Source organism: Polistes dominula, unplaced genomic scaffold (assembly GCF_049000335.1).
Source record: "Polistes dominula isolate Pdom_NZ unplaced genomic scaffold, Pdom_raw_medaka contig_25, whole genome shotgun sequence".
In the NCBI taxonomy this organism is placed as follows: Eukaryota; Metazoa; Arthropoda; class Insecta; order Hymenoptera; family Vespidae; genus Polistes; species Polistes dominula.
In genome coordinates, this window is record NW_028301094.1 from 172,188 (window position 1) to 186,626 (window position 14,439).

The 14,439-nt window shown below is 40.8% G+C and overlaps 1 protein-coding gene across 1 annotated transcript in view; it reads left to right on the top strand.

Annotated features, from left to right (window-relative positions):
- The window catches only part of dve (SATB1_N and homeodomain domain-containing protein dve), a 37,059-nt gene extending 33,669 nt beyond the window's left edge, over positions 1–3,390 (top strand). The window contains exons 5-7 of the mRNA XM_015333088.2: positions 1,529–2,077; positions 2,315–2,695; positions 2,914–3,390. Of these exons, the coding sequence (XP_015188574.1) occupies positions 1,529–2,077; positions 2,315–2,695; positions 2,914–3,090 (1,107 nt within the window). The 3' untranslated portion in view covers positions 3,091–3,390. The remainder of the gene's footprint in view (positions 1–1,528; positions 2,078–2,314; positions 2,696–2,913) is intronic.
- Positions 3,391–14,439: the final 11,049 nt, after the last annotated feature.

Below are 14,439 nucleotides of genomic sequence, written 5' to 3' on the forward strand. Positions count from 1 at the left end.
AGCGATTGATTTACTACTGGCCCCGTACCTCGGGGAGATCAGCTGACAGACATCATCTACTGCGTCATCCTTCGCGAATAATAAATACGTGTAAATCAGGCTCGAAGAGAAGCGCAGCTACTCGTAGAGTCTCAGATAAGCCACTCTGTACGTTTTTGAACGACGACGACGACGACAACCACAACGACAACGACAACGACAACGACGATAACTGTTTACCGAACGATTTCTCAAATCTTCTTGAGAGAAGTTTACGTCGACTGTCTGGCCAATGACGCCTTTGCACTTACTTACACCGCTTTAACCTGACTGAATGATTAAGTGCGCCGTTATAAAACTCACGGATGAAGATTCAATGTTGCTGTCAGTTTGTAATAACGGATTAAAGATACGTCGTTAAATGTCTACTTTAATTACAAGGTTAATTATTCTCCCATCTCCTTCTTTTTTTTTTTTTTCTAACTGCTCGAACAAACACACGTTTTCATGATGTACCTACCGGTAATATAAATGTATATGCATATATTCGTTCTTGAGAAAATTAATTTCAAATATTTATTATTCTTTAGTATCTACTTAAATAATTGTAATAGATCTGACACGGAGCAACTATGGAAATGTTTAAAATGTTTTTTTCTACATAATCGTCATTCTTGAAATCCTTGATTACGAACAATACATAATTGAAGAATTTCTTGATAAAAAAGTCACTTGAAATTATGACCCTCGTGTGTTACGTAATATTCATATCGCAAATGTAAACTTGGAGACGTTGTACTTGGGCGAATAGTTCACACCGAACGGAGCAAGGCCGTGCACAATTCTTAGCTACTTGATTGATATATCAATCCGACTTTAAGTGTTAGCGAACAAGTATCGCTGAATCATGTCGAAAGAAACATTATAAATCACGTTCAACGCGAACGCTTTTAAACAATATTTGTTTTTTCAAAAGAAAAAAAGAAACATGAGAGATAGGTCATAATAAATTGCGATTTAAGATCAATTGGATCGTTAGGATTTGTAACGATGTGAAATGAAATGACGACGAGTCGAGGAGATGAGATTACCTCAGTTTATTAAGACCTCGTCGAGCTGCTTGATCCTCATTTCGCGGAGCATGTTTGTTCTTATAAATCATCCCACAGATAAGGCACACTCTCCGTACTACTTCCTACGACTCCGAACTTTTCCATAATCTGACTACTTAATGCCCGATGACGGTGAGCGCCATCCTCGGGGACGGCTATCGGCGCTGTGCAACGCCCACTTGTGTCAACACGATTAAAAGAAGACACGCGCGTGCCAGGATCTTAAGCGATTCAACTTCCTATCGATCACTCATATGTCCTTGCGATAATCAATCCTCCTCCCCTGGTTAAACAAGTTCTCTCATTATAATTGCATCGTGTCTTCAATAATAAAATTGTCAATTTTGTATATACTTGGAAGTCTAATCTTGCACTCGTTTAATCCAAGTAAAACAGGAATAGCAGGTAATTTCAAGAGGATTCCCATTTTGCCGTAGATGACACTGTTGTCGCTCTGCAGAGGCTGCAATGATCTCTCCGAGGAGACCAAGAGGAATTTTGAGTCTTGGCTACAGCAACAACAATTGGGTCTTGGTCTTAATCCGATCGTACCATCCTCGAATCATCATCATCATCATACTCAAAGTCCTCAACCAGATGGTAGCGGACCGATCGGTGCTGCGACCGGCCCAATTGGACCACCGCATCCAGCACTTTTACAATACTCTCATAAAACGCGTATGAGAACTAGCTTCGATCCTGAACTCGAATTGCCGAGACTTCAACGTTGGTTCGGGGAGAATCAACATCCAACTCGACAACAAATACAACATTACGTGACGGAATTAAATTCCTTGGAGTCGCGACGAGGTAGAAAACCATTAGACGTGAACAACGTGGTTTATTGGTTTAAAAACGCAAGGGCTGCTCAAAAAAGAGCCGAGACCAGAGGTGTCAACGGTTACAGTCCACCAGGATTGAGTCCAAGAGGCGCTAGCATCGTTAGCGAAGATTGTTCTGACGAGGAAGAGGACTCCAGGCATCAGGTATACAATGTTCATTAGATATATTACAATATGTGTGAGCATTTAATTATAACTTTCTTTTTATATTACTTCGCGATGAGAATCTTTTTGGTTTGTTTGGGTTTGTAGTTAACAATCCTTAGGTTCTATAATGAATTAGCTCGGGCCCGAGTCTGGTCGGTTCGTTCTGGAACGATGAATTTACGATCATTTCTAACAGCCTCTATTAAAAGCCGGCTTCTCATCCATTTGCTTCAGTCGACGTCACCGTCGCCCTGCCCACCTAGCAGCCCACCGGTCGGTCCATTATCCTTGACTACACGACCAGAGGATCAACAACCGCCACCTTCGACGCCATCTTTGGTCAAGCAAGAAGACACCAGAGTATCTTCTGCTTCCGAGGACGAAGAAGCTAGGCCAACTGGTCCTCTCCCACCTGGATTTTCATTGGTACCAAGTCCAATGTTTGGACATGGTATTATGTACATGTCCCATTATTTACCACCGCGTGGACCAGCCGGATGTCCGACGAGTATGCTCGACGAAAGGAGAAAGAGAAACCGGACGTTCATCGATCCCGTAACGGAAGTACCTAGGCTTGAAACTTGGTTCACTCACAATACTCATCCGAGCCATGCGGTACGTTTCGACCTTTTATTTCACTACAATATTTTATCATTCACGACATTTTTCATATTCAAGAATAATGAAAATTTAACAATTCATTTATTTCAAAAAACTCGAGAGAAAATTGACCATTGAAGCAATCTTTCAAATTGATGCATTAATCTTGAATAATTATCAAAATAATACTAAATAATAATTCAATAAACACTCGATAAATTTCCAAATCGCAGCTCATTCTCAAGTACACGGAGGAGTTAAATCGGATGCCCTATCGCCAGAAATTTCCACGATTGGAGCCAAAGAACGTGCAGTTTTGGTTCAAGAATCGTAGGGCCAAATGCAAGCGATTGAAGATGGCCCTTTTCGAAGGCGAGGCACCTCAACAGCATCCATATCACGCAGATTAGTTCCTTTAACCTTGATCGCATTCAATTAGAGACACTTGATTCAACGTTGGCTGCGGAAGAAGAAGAAGAAGAAGAAGAAAGAAAAAGGGATTGTGTATAAACGCGAACGAATGTGAAACATGTTGTTATATAAAAAAAAAAAAAGTCGAATGCTCGAATGCACTATTACTTTGAACGCATTGACCCGCTGTCGGCCATCTTTATTGTAACTATATTGCGTAATTATTAATATAATTATCATGGAATTTGATCAATGTAAATACGAGAACGATATCGAATAAATCTGTATGTCACGATTAATCGTCTTCTTTCAGTGATATTTTTATCATATATTCCTTTCAGCAATTTTCATCGAGTTGGAGATTCAACAATTATATAGAGTAAGTACGTTCGAATGCGTTCTTTTCTCTGATAGGAAAGTATACGCGTCAATCTTATTATTGTTACACAAATAAGATAGAGTATATAGGCTTTACAAACTCTCAAATAGAAAAAATTATTGAAATTCCTATCGTATGTTGATATGGTTAGCTAACTTTGAACCCAAACGAAGATAGTCATATGCATATATCTTTCTACGAATAGGTACGTGTCGATAATGTCTTCAAGTTTGTCCTAGCACAAAAGACAACCTCCGACCGAAATCTCGTCCCTAAGATAAGACTACAGGGCTGTCATCGAAACAACCCTAACTCAAGCGTCACGACGATCAATGAATACTTCTCTACAAATGGGAATCAGAGAAACCACCTTCAACTTACAACACATACCTAAACACTGTTAGAGAATTTCAGAATTGTAAGAGACTAGTTCCTACGTGCTTTTATTATTACTCAGAATATAATAATATTATATGAAGTAGGATAGTAAGTATCAAGATTTTTTTATTTAGATTTTCAATCTAAATCTTGAAAGAAGAAAAAGGAAGATCAAGGATAAAGGATAAGTTCAAAGATAAATCTCGTTCTAACCTGGCAATAATAGACGAATATATTGAAAGTTTCTACTTTGCTCGAACAAGTAGTAACGTAGAAAGATGACGAAAGGAATATCGTCGTCAACGATGTATACTTAGAGAGGATAGGTCCTTCTGAATGCCCGTTGAGAGCGTCCCAGATTTAATGAACGTAGGCGGATTTGTCCAATTAAAACGTCTTACAAGGATCCATCTGAAACCGAGGTTTATTTCGTTCACAAAACATCGAATCTCGACTTTGACACGACCCACCTCTTCTTATCCCTCGACTACGTAGGTATTATACAATATATATATATATATATATATATATATTCCACGGTTATCCCCCTTGTTATCGTTATTGAGTCTTCGTTTTTCGTAAAAAGGAAGAATATTATCGAGAGAAACGGACAAATTCTTTCCTTTTGATTTCATGAAAAGGTTTATGAAAACACAGAGTGATTTTGTGATCCTACCTTTTCATTTATTTTCACCGTATTTTGACTTTAACTATGGTTCAATAAAAATTCAAATATGATAAATCCTTGTGGACAGGCAATCGAAAAAAAAACGACAGACGGAGAAATCTTAATCTCATGAAAATAAGGAAATCAAAAAGAAAAAGTAGAAGAAGAAGATAAGTAAAATTGAGAGTAACGTCGAAGAAGGGGAAGGGGTTGGTTGGTTGGTTGGTTGGTTGGGTTTCTCAGGCAAAAATCTAAAAGTCAGCAACCTCGGGGATCATCCCTCTATCTGATCTTAATTTGTCAGCCGTTAGGAGTATTTCTCGAGCAGCGCGTTCGCGTCGATGATAAATCGGCCGGGCCGCCCGCGAGCAGCTTATAAACGGTTCTCCATCTTATTCCTAAAGTCCTTTCTTACGAGAGCTGGTCTATTGGGAGATGAATTAATTAGCGTGAGAATAAAAAGATGATGAAGAAGAAGAAGAAAAAGGAAGAAAAGGAGTAGATGGAGGAGGAGGAGAAAGACGACAACGACGACGACGACGACGACAACGACGAAGAAGAACAAGGAGAGAGAGAGAGAGAGAGAGAGAGAGAGAGAGAGAGAATAGGAGGAGTCAATTCTTATCGGCGTATTTCTCGAGTTCAAACTGTGGAGAAATTTTCGGTGGATACGATATGCGAACGGGAAGAGATAGAAAGAGAGAGAGAGAAAGAGAATACGTCTCGTTCGTAAGGGAGCATTGTGTGCGCTTCGGCATTCATAGGACGTTCTTATCTTCCTATCCGGAGAGCTGTCAGCAAAGTTCCTGAATAATAATGGAGCGTGAGAGACAGAAGAAGCAACAGGGAGAGAGAGAGAAAATACGAGGAAAGAGAAGAAGAGGAAGAGCTCGCGGCGTTCACTCCTATCAGCCGGCTAGGATATGCCTAACTATTCTCTTTCAAAGCGCTTGCCGGACGTTTCGCCATAGATAATGTTGTCCAGGATGGTTAGATATTGTTGGATATGAGCGACGATAAGACAACGAAAAAACTCTTTCGTAACCTATATATCGTACATAGCTATTAGGAACAAGGACACCCTTTCGGATTGTTACTAGTTACGCGTCAAATCAATACGAACAACGATACTTAAAAAATCTTGCATCAAGTATTGTAGTCCTTAGCGAAAAGTTCTAGCAAGGTGGAAGAACGTTATCACGGAGGGTCGCCGAGAAAGCAAAGAAAACAAGCACGATGAAAAGGAGGAAGTCAAGGGAGAGTTAAGAGACTGAATCACGAAGGAGTACGAGAAATCGAGAGTTCGCAAATTAGCCACAGGATTGGCCTCATAATCCTTGAGGGATGCGAAACGTTTATTCCTCTCTGTCTTCTTCTCTCCCTTCATCTTTTTTTCTCAAGGGTGGTAGATGAGGTCGTATAAACGAACTCGCTCTGCGGCCTTACCTTCTTTCCTTCCTTTCCCTTCCCACGTTCTTTCATTCTTTAATCCCACCCTCCTCGAGTTACTAGCAGCGACCGTAGTAAAAATTACGAGCACCGAGAAAAGGATCGGATGAAGAGAGCAACGATTGAAAGTAATGAGCCGTGTGATAGGAGGATCACCCGTGAAAAGAGAGAGAGAGAGAGAGAGAGAGAGAAGGTAGGCCATCTAATCCATAAGTTGGAATTAATTAATCCCGTTAATTTAACACCCAATGGCCAAAGTATCCCTCGGTCAGCCAAGACCATGCGAATTTCACGTACGATGATACGTGGCTTGTATTACATATTTCGGAAAGGAACGAATAAGAAGATAAACTACCAATCGGTAGGTTAAATACCCTCCTTAATTGATCTATAGCGAAAGATTAAATGGATTATATGTTCGTAGTTGGTCCTGAACGAGACAGTTGATTTATTAGAGTCAAACAAACTCGAAGAACATTTTTTTCATTTCTATCGAAAATAAATTATACTTAAAAAAATTGTGAAGAGTATTCTGGAAATATATTTGATCTTATGATAAGTATTATAGATATAGAAAAAAAAGATAGGAGAGTAAATGTAATGGAGTTGAACATTAATAGACAGGGGATTCCCTTAATTGATCTACAGCTAAATATTACGCGATCAGGCGCAACATTAAGCCCAGGAAAGTGGGCAGTTGTTAATCGGTCATTCGGCACGATCTATCGTAGGAGTAGTTGGTAGAGAGAAGAAGGATCATACCACTTAGCTTGCTTTCTCGGCAAAGAGTCTATACTCTTCTCTATAGAAGAAGGATCTTTTCGCGACCGTAAATAAAAGAAATCCTTGTAATGGCTTTTGCCGAAGATCCTCCTCCTTGGTTCGTCCATCTCTCTCTCTCTCTCTCTCTTTCTCTCTAGTAGACCGGTTATTAAGCCCTGAGGCAGGGAGAGAGGCATCCAAGTACTCACCCTACTACGGGGCCCTGAAGGGTGAAACGTATCGAAGGTTCACGTTAGTAGGCTCGCTACGTTCTTGTCCGCTTGCCGGCAGCAGCAACCTCGCTTAATTCCTTAACCCTTATAGACTTTGAGAAAATTTAGGGAGCTCCGTTCTTGGCGAGCCGATGTGGTGCGCGTATAAACTGCCGCGGGTAGGAAGTGGAAGAAGAAGAACCGAGAGAGAGAGAGAGAGAACGAACGAGTAGCATGAATACCAGGTGCTCCTGGGATCTTGGCGGCATCTTACGCCCGGACGATACATAATTTATGTCGCGCTCTGCCAGGCTTAAGACAGTATTAAGATCGAGCGAGTACCGACGCGAGCCCTTTACCTCTCTCCCCACTCCATACAGGATTCAACCTTGCTTTTTCTTCTCTCTCTCTCTCTTTCTCTCTCTTCCGGATCCTTGAGATCGAATTAAGTTTTCCCTTTTTGAATAAAAGAGGATAATCTCGATTACGAATTTTACTCATAACCAGATCAACGTACTCAATCAAATTTTCTAGGATATCCTACAGTTTATTTCAGTTTTCTCTTATAACATTCCTAAGTATACTCCAACAGGGATTGGGTTGATTATTATAAAAGAACAAGTCCTTAATCAGAAATGAGAATTTTGAGAATATACTGAAATATGACTTTTCGAAATTTCCTAGGACTTAGGTACGGTGCCGAAAGGAGATCAGGATTCGATAGCACTGACCTCTTAGCCTTTTTATGGTCTGCCAAACAGAATCCTTCTTCCTACTTCGCGTGTCCTTTTACGAAAGGAAGCAACGAAAGCGAAAGAGAAAGAAAGACAAGAAGAGAAAATGAAAAAAGGAAGAAGGAAAAGGAAAAGCTCGAGGTCGTACAAGCCGAATCGTGGAAGGATCAAGGATATTACGGACATATTTTCTCTCGGGTAGACTCGACTCGATCTTTCTTAGCGGCATGTTTATTCAACGTGGGATTTAAAGCCGGCAAGCATAATAATATCCATCTCACGTTATCACCGTGAACGTTAAATTAACTTTACGATCGTCCTGCGAGTTCGTAAAATTATTATCAAACGCAACGTTTACGAGCATCTTCTCTTAATGCTAAGAAACATCTTCGTATAACATTACAAAATAAACCCATACACGTACATAGATATACCGTTACAAATATATAAATGTATTATAGTAGACCGGTTGTATCAAAATATCTAGATCCTTCGGAAAATTTGACGAGAACAGACGGACGGGAAAGAACCCCGTAGGATTATCGAGGAGAATCCTGTCATCGTCCAGCAAGGGATTTTCCTTCAACGACGAAAGGAAAAAATAAATAAAAAAAAAAAAAGAAAGACGGAAGAAGGTAAGAAAAAGAAGAAAAAATAATTGAAAATTTTCAAACGGTCAGAGAGAAGGTAGGTAGAATGGGGTAAAATCTGGAGGTGGGTAGTTGGAGAAGAACGTCTTGGCTGGGCGACTTGCGATAAAGCAAAGAGCCCGCGCTAAATACTTACATAAATCTGTATTGCCTTGCGCAGCACGAGAGGAGCTTATATTACACTTACACATACGAAAGAGAGTGTTGACCGGTTACATCCACCACCGCGACAAGGGGTTCCTTCTCGAGATATTTCGATACGTTCTATCTAAAGACGATTCCAATGAAAGTATCCTACCAAAACGATGATGGATTTATATAAACTTTCTTGTTTTTGTCTTTTTGCATTCCATTACAAATTCGATATATTAATTTATCTATAACTGTTATATAGTATATCCTATTATAACGTTCCGTATATGTATTTATTTACACACACACACACACACACACACACACAAACGAGAGATCATAAATAGTAAACTCCAAAACGGTCTGAGGGTGATTACGTTTAAGGGATGCCGACAGTAGATAGGGTGTCTTATGGGAATCGCTCGATTGATAAAAGTACAAGAAAAGAAAAAAGAAAAAGAATAAAACAACACATAGCTTTGGTTCTATGCGAATAAATAAATCTTTCCTTTCGTTGTCTAAGGTTGAAACATTAATTAATAAACTGAGCGAATGAAAGAAAAATAAAAGAAAAAAGTATAAAAAAAGAGGAAGAAATAAAAGGAGGACAGGACCTCTCGCGAGGAAAGAGACGCAGGGAGGAACGCAAGGATAGGAGAAGGGGGTTGGGTTTGAGGTTTTCGCAGGATTCGCGACTGCCTGGGCAATAAATCTGCCGGGTATATCTGAGCTCATGAATGTTATTAAGATACAACCCCCCGCGTGCTGAGCGCGGGAATAGTAAGATGCACGGGTGTGGATGTGTATGTGTATTTGTGACTATATACCCTGCGTAGAAAGATATAAAGGAAAAGAGAAAGAGGAGAAGAAGGAGAAGAAGAAGAAGAAGGAGAAGAGGAAGAAGAAGAAGACGATGAAGCAAAGAAAGGAAAGTAGCTCGTGTAAGACCGGTAGCTCCTGGCAAGGCCAACCAGGCAACGCAGGGTTAAAGAGAAGAGTTGGGGTGGGGGGTTAGAGAGCAACGATGGAAGAACAGAAAAGAGTAGCGACCCGGAGAAACGGTTATGAAGAAATACCGCCACCGGTAATCCCGCCATAGATCACCGCTTCTACTGGCCGCCTCTTCTGTCTTCCCCTCCTTCTTCCTCTTCTTCTTCTTCTTCTTCTTCTTCTTCTTCTTTTCCTCCTTTATGTCGTAATATCGTGGACTTAACGTGCGTCGACATCGTGTAGAAGTTCGTAAACCGAATATCGTATCGATTAGAACATCCTCGTCGAAGATAACAGAAAATATATAGACGAATATAGTTGGGTGATTGTTGATTAAGCCAAGATTTAACAACGTCTTGGAGATATGTACGTAACACTCGGGTAGCTAACTCCAACATAACCAAGGGTTAATTAATTGAGCTTTCTCCAAGGAAATGGACCATGTCCTCTAACATCAAAGAGATACTACATTCGGGGTCTATCCCTAGCTCTTTTCGCTCTCTCGCTCTCTTACATTAGTCTATCTGTCTGTCTGAGTTCCTTTTGCTTGCCAATTAATAAAGGACCAATAATATAATATATTTGTTCGCAATCCGTCGTCTTATTTTCCACATAACGAACAAACATCGTACGGCACTACCATTCGTCGTGGGATTTGATTCTACGATAATTGGCGGTGTGTATCGAATAAAACTATAAAATCAACGATAAATATTACGTCGAGTGATTAAATCGCATTGGAGATATCCGGATTTCTTTTGAAAGCTATCAAGCTAGTTACCAAAATTGGCTCGTCATCGTTCGATTCATGATAACGAGTTAGAAGAGAATGGTGGTGGTAGTGAAACAGAAAGGGAGGAACGACTGTATCATACAACAACGTATAACGTGTAAGCCCGAAGGGTGGTTTATGTATCGCCAAGGCAAGATATCCGATGATTTAGCTGTGCTCTCGGGGCTGCTCTAGCGAGCTGGAGGAACGGGGGAAAGGGGAGTGGGAAAGAAGGATGGAAGAAGGAGAAGAGAGTAGTCTTCTTATCTCGCGGCTGGCCGCAGTAACCGTGGTGTAATCTTTTATTAATTCGTCGACTTACGAAATTTATCGTGGCTTTTGTTTACCAGACGTAGATGCTACCGCGTTGTCTTAAATTTCACGAATATAACACGGAACGCTGTTTCTCTTCTTTGCATTATCTCGACTATCTCTTTTGGTGAGAAAGCATAAAGGGAAAATAAAGAATTCTCGTTTTGTGTCATTTTTCTTTTCCAAAAAAAAAAAAAAAAAAAAAAATAAAAGAAATCATTTAAATATTATAATTCGAAGAAATAGAAAAAAGTTTGAGCAAAGTAGTATTGCCCTTAATCGGTTGACATTTGTCGCGAAGGAAAGGAGGAGAAAAGGGGGTGTGGTTGGACGAGCTAGGTCTACGAGTCTCGCGAGACTTTTCGGTATGTATATACAAAATTCCATGGCATATACGCGAATTCCATATAACGGTGCCGGAATGGCGCTATATTATTATTAGAGTCCCTTAAGTCTAAGAGCCTTAAATCTGCGATAAGTTATGGGCACCCCTCGCTCTCCTCCTACCTTCCTTCTTCGTCTTCTTCTTCTTCATCCTCCTCCACCTTCCACCTCCTTCCGCACCTTATACCATTTCTCTGTAATATCTTAGTCTACGATGGCGCTTCTTCGGCCTTTATCTCGCATACATTATACGCCCCTGTAGAAGGGGTAGGAAAGGAAGTATACGTTTGAAAAGGGGTCGAAGGGTAATTGAAAGTAACTGCTACCACAGAAGCTAACCTAATCCTGTCTATTCTAATCAAGATAAACCTATGGGGATCATCTCGTATATTTCCGCTTCACGTATATGTATATGTGCTTTCTTCCTACAAATCATCATTCGTCTTTAAGAAAAATGAAGAAGATTTTTTGATTTGAGAATGGAAACAAAAATCAATCTTATATTCGGATCTCAATTTGAAAGGAGAAATGAAGATAAAGAGTATAACGCCCGAAAGAGTGTTTCACAGTGCGACACTGGAGTCGAACGATCCTCGCGGATGAGCATATTTCACGGCGCTATCTGCAAGTACTCTGTGCACATCCGAGGAGTTCATGGAGTCGAAAAGATGGCGGTTGTACGGCTTGCGGGCAACGTGCCAATCTTGCTCGATGTTTTTTACGGCCGTGATAAGCGCCACTGTCCTCTTACCCCTACTCTCTGCAGTTCCTCCCAAAGAGAAACGTATCAAACCCAAACCCCGAAACCACCCCAAGAAAACGGTTACGAATGTAATCTTTACCTCTGCTTCGCGCCTTAATGGACGTTTCCTCGTTGACAGGTCGAAGCCCGAGAAACGTTGAGCTCGTTCGTGTGTCTTTGACGTAGGATGCCTTCTCGTTTATGGCACCGAGGAACGAAAAAGTGCGATAAGCTCTCGGGAAGGACGTTTATATACACGCAAACACATACTATCTATAGATATATACAACTGTAATATCAAATGGAATAATAGCAAGTGAGCAACCCCCGACCCCACAATTTTCTTCCCTCTTGTCTACATCGACATCGAACGAGCTCCGATTGAAACGTTTCTTCCAACATCAAAATATTCAACTTGCAACTCCCTTATTCGATTAACTTTTCTTTTTCTGCTACCTGTCCTGGACGTTTAACGACCTTTTAGGTCGCGAATAACTAATGTCGACGAAACCTCGAACCACGACAAGCTGAAGAAGCTTAAAACTTTGATCTATCTTCGTTGACGAACATCGATCGATCTTTACTCTCAACCCAAAGCTCTCAAGATAAAAGTTCGATTTGAACTTAACTGTGAACTCGAATGAGGATTTGGTGATCAAAACACCGAGAGAGAGAGAGAGAGAGAGAGAGAGAGAGAGAAACAGACGGATCATGAAGGGTGTCGCAGATGAGTTGCACGCGACAACGATTAAACAATAGAATGGAAACGTGAGGAGAACACTGAGGTTTTGGCAAGCTTCGAGATTCTCATCCTCTTCTGGATGCTTTGGGAGTTCCGACAGATGTGCCCGGTATCACCCGGAAAATACGCGTGCGCAAGCAAGGAACGAAGGCGACGCTTTATCCTTACGGGGCGCCTCCGTGTTCCTGATCTTGTTAAGGATGCACTGAACCACGAATAGCCGGTATTCATTCGCGTTTCAACGAGAGACCTACCTGTTTAAGCCATCTCCACAACGTTCCTATTATTAACGTTCAGTCAGCCTTTAGTCGGACTAACTTCCATTATTTCCTTATTTTACCTTTTCTCGGAGAAAACTTTTTCTACTACTATTTATAAATTTGGAATTAGAATTTTCTACTAATAACTAACAAGAGTAGTTATTGAAATAAAAATTCAATTAATTCGAAATATTGTTGTAAGTTTGGAGTTATGGAGTTGTGTAATTTTGCTCCGAGAAAAGCAAGGATTTCGAAGGACCGACCGCTTGACCAAATACAAACATCAACCACTTTGATAACGCGACCCTTGCTAAAGTCCCATTATGATACTACCTTCATTCAAAATAATAGAGTACGCATGAGTGAGGAAAAAGCGAAGGAGAGTTCAGTGAATTTAATTTAGAAACATGCCAGAGCAATTACGAATACGCATTTCGGAAGACGTTCTACGTTTCTTTCTCCCTCGCAATCCCTTTTCTAAAAGATATAAAAGGTGGTGTAAGGGATCCTGATTTCAGCTTTGTATCGGGACTCCGCGGTGGCGTTGAAGCCAACAAAAGATAAGCCGTTATTTATAACCCGACTTAAGGGGGTTGAGAGATCACGGGGGTGCTTCCAAGACGAGAATGAAATTATTTTAGAATGTCGACTAGAATTTCATGCAACTCCCACACAAATGTTACGTTTCTTTCCTTAGAAACAAACCAAAAAAAAAAAAAAAAAACAGAAACACGGTTCACTAGTCAGACCGAAAGTTAAATCTCGAAAATATGAAAAAAAAAAACAAAAAGAAGAATATAAAAATGAAAAGATAAGAAGTAAAAAAAAAGAAAAGAAAAGAAAAATTGATAAGAATCTTCAATGCTCGTTCTCCCTGTTCTTAGGAGATTCAGTGATGCATGCTCGAGAGAAATTTAAGAAGAACCGGAGAAAATATCGAAATGTTCAGGTTCGCTGGTAGAAAGGGGTGGGGTTGAGGCGTCCCGAGTGGAAACTGCTGTGCGCGCTTTCAACCACCACTGGGGATAGGATGAGGGCTGGATGAGGGTAAGAGGAGTGGGAGGTCGTCGCTGCAGAGAGAACGTGCATCCCCCGTGGAGCTAGGTGTTCTGCTGGTGGTGATGGTAGTAGAGGTGGTGGTCGTGAGCTGGCTCCTCGAACTGATCAATACCTGAAACACCGCGAGGTATCGTCCCGTTATTTCCGGTCTCCCAACGAGACCGGAAATGAAGGCGTTAAAAATATATACTTAACTCCCTCTTATATATAGATATATATATATATATATATTATAGAATGAGATATATAGAATCCAGTACTTGCCTTCGACAGCGAACCAAGACATTATACAATATATCCTTCCTACGTTGCTAACGTGGTTGGCCTCAATAGCCTCAACTGATAGAATCGGAAAAAGTAACAGATTTTCGACGCTATTAATGCATTAAATGCGGTCCCAAAGGTACACTGAAAAACACGAACAAGTTTAGTTAATGAAATTTCTTTTGGGATATCTTTAAAAATATTTGTATGAATTCCAGAAAGAAAAATGACAAATTTGATGATCTCCTCCCTGATCTTTCCTCCCACCAGCTTCCAGCAGTACGAGCATCAGAAATTTGAGGGCGTGACCAAGAGTCCGGTGTGGAAGTCCGGATTTGCGAAATCGTAGCGAAGGGGTTGGTTTAATATCAACAGGTAGAACAAGCCCGTTCTCGTCCCCACCGGATAAGCCGAGGGCTAAGCGCCGGCGCTAGCTAAACCTCTGGCACCCTCCCTGGAG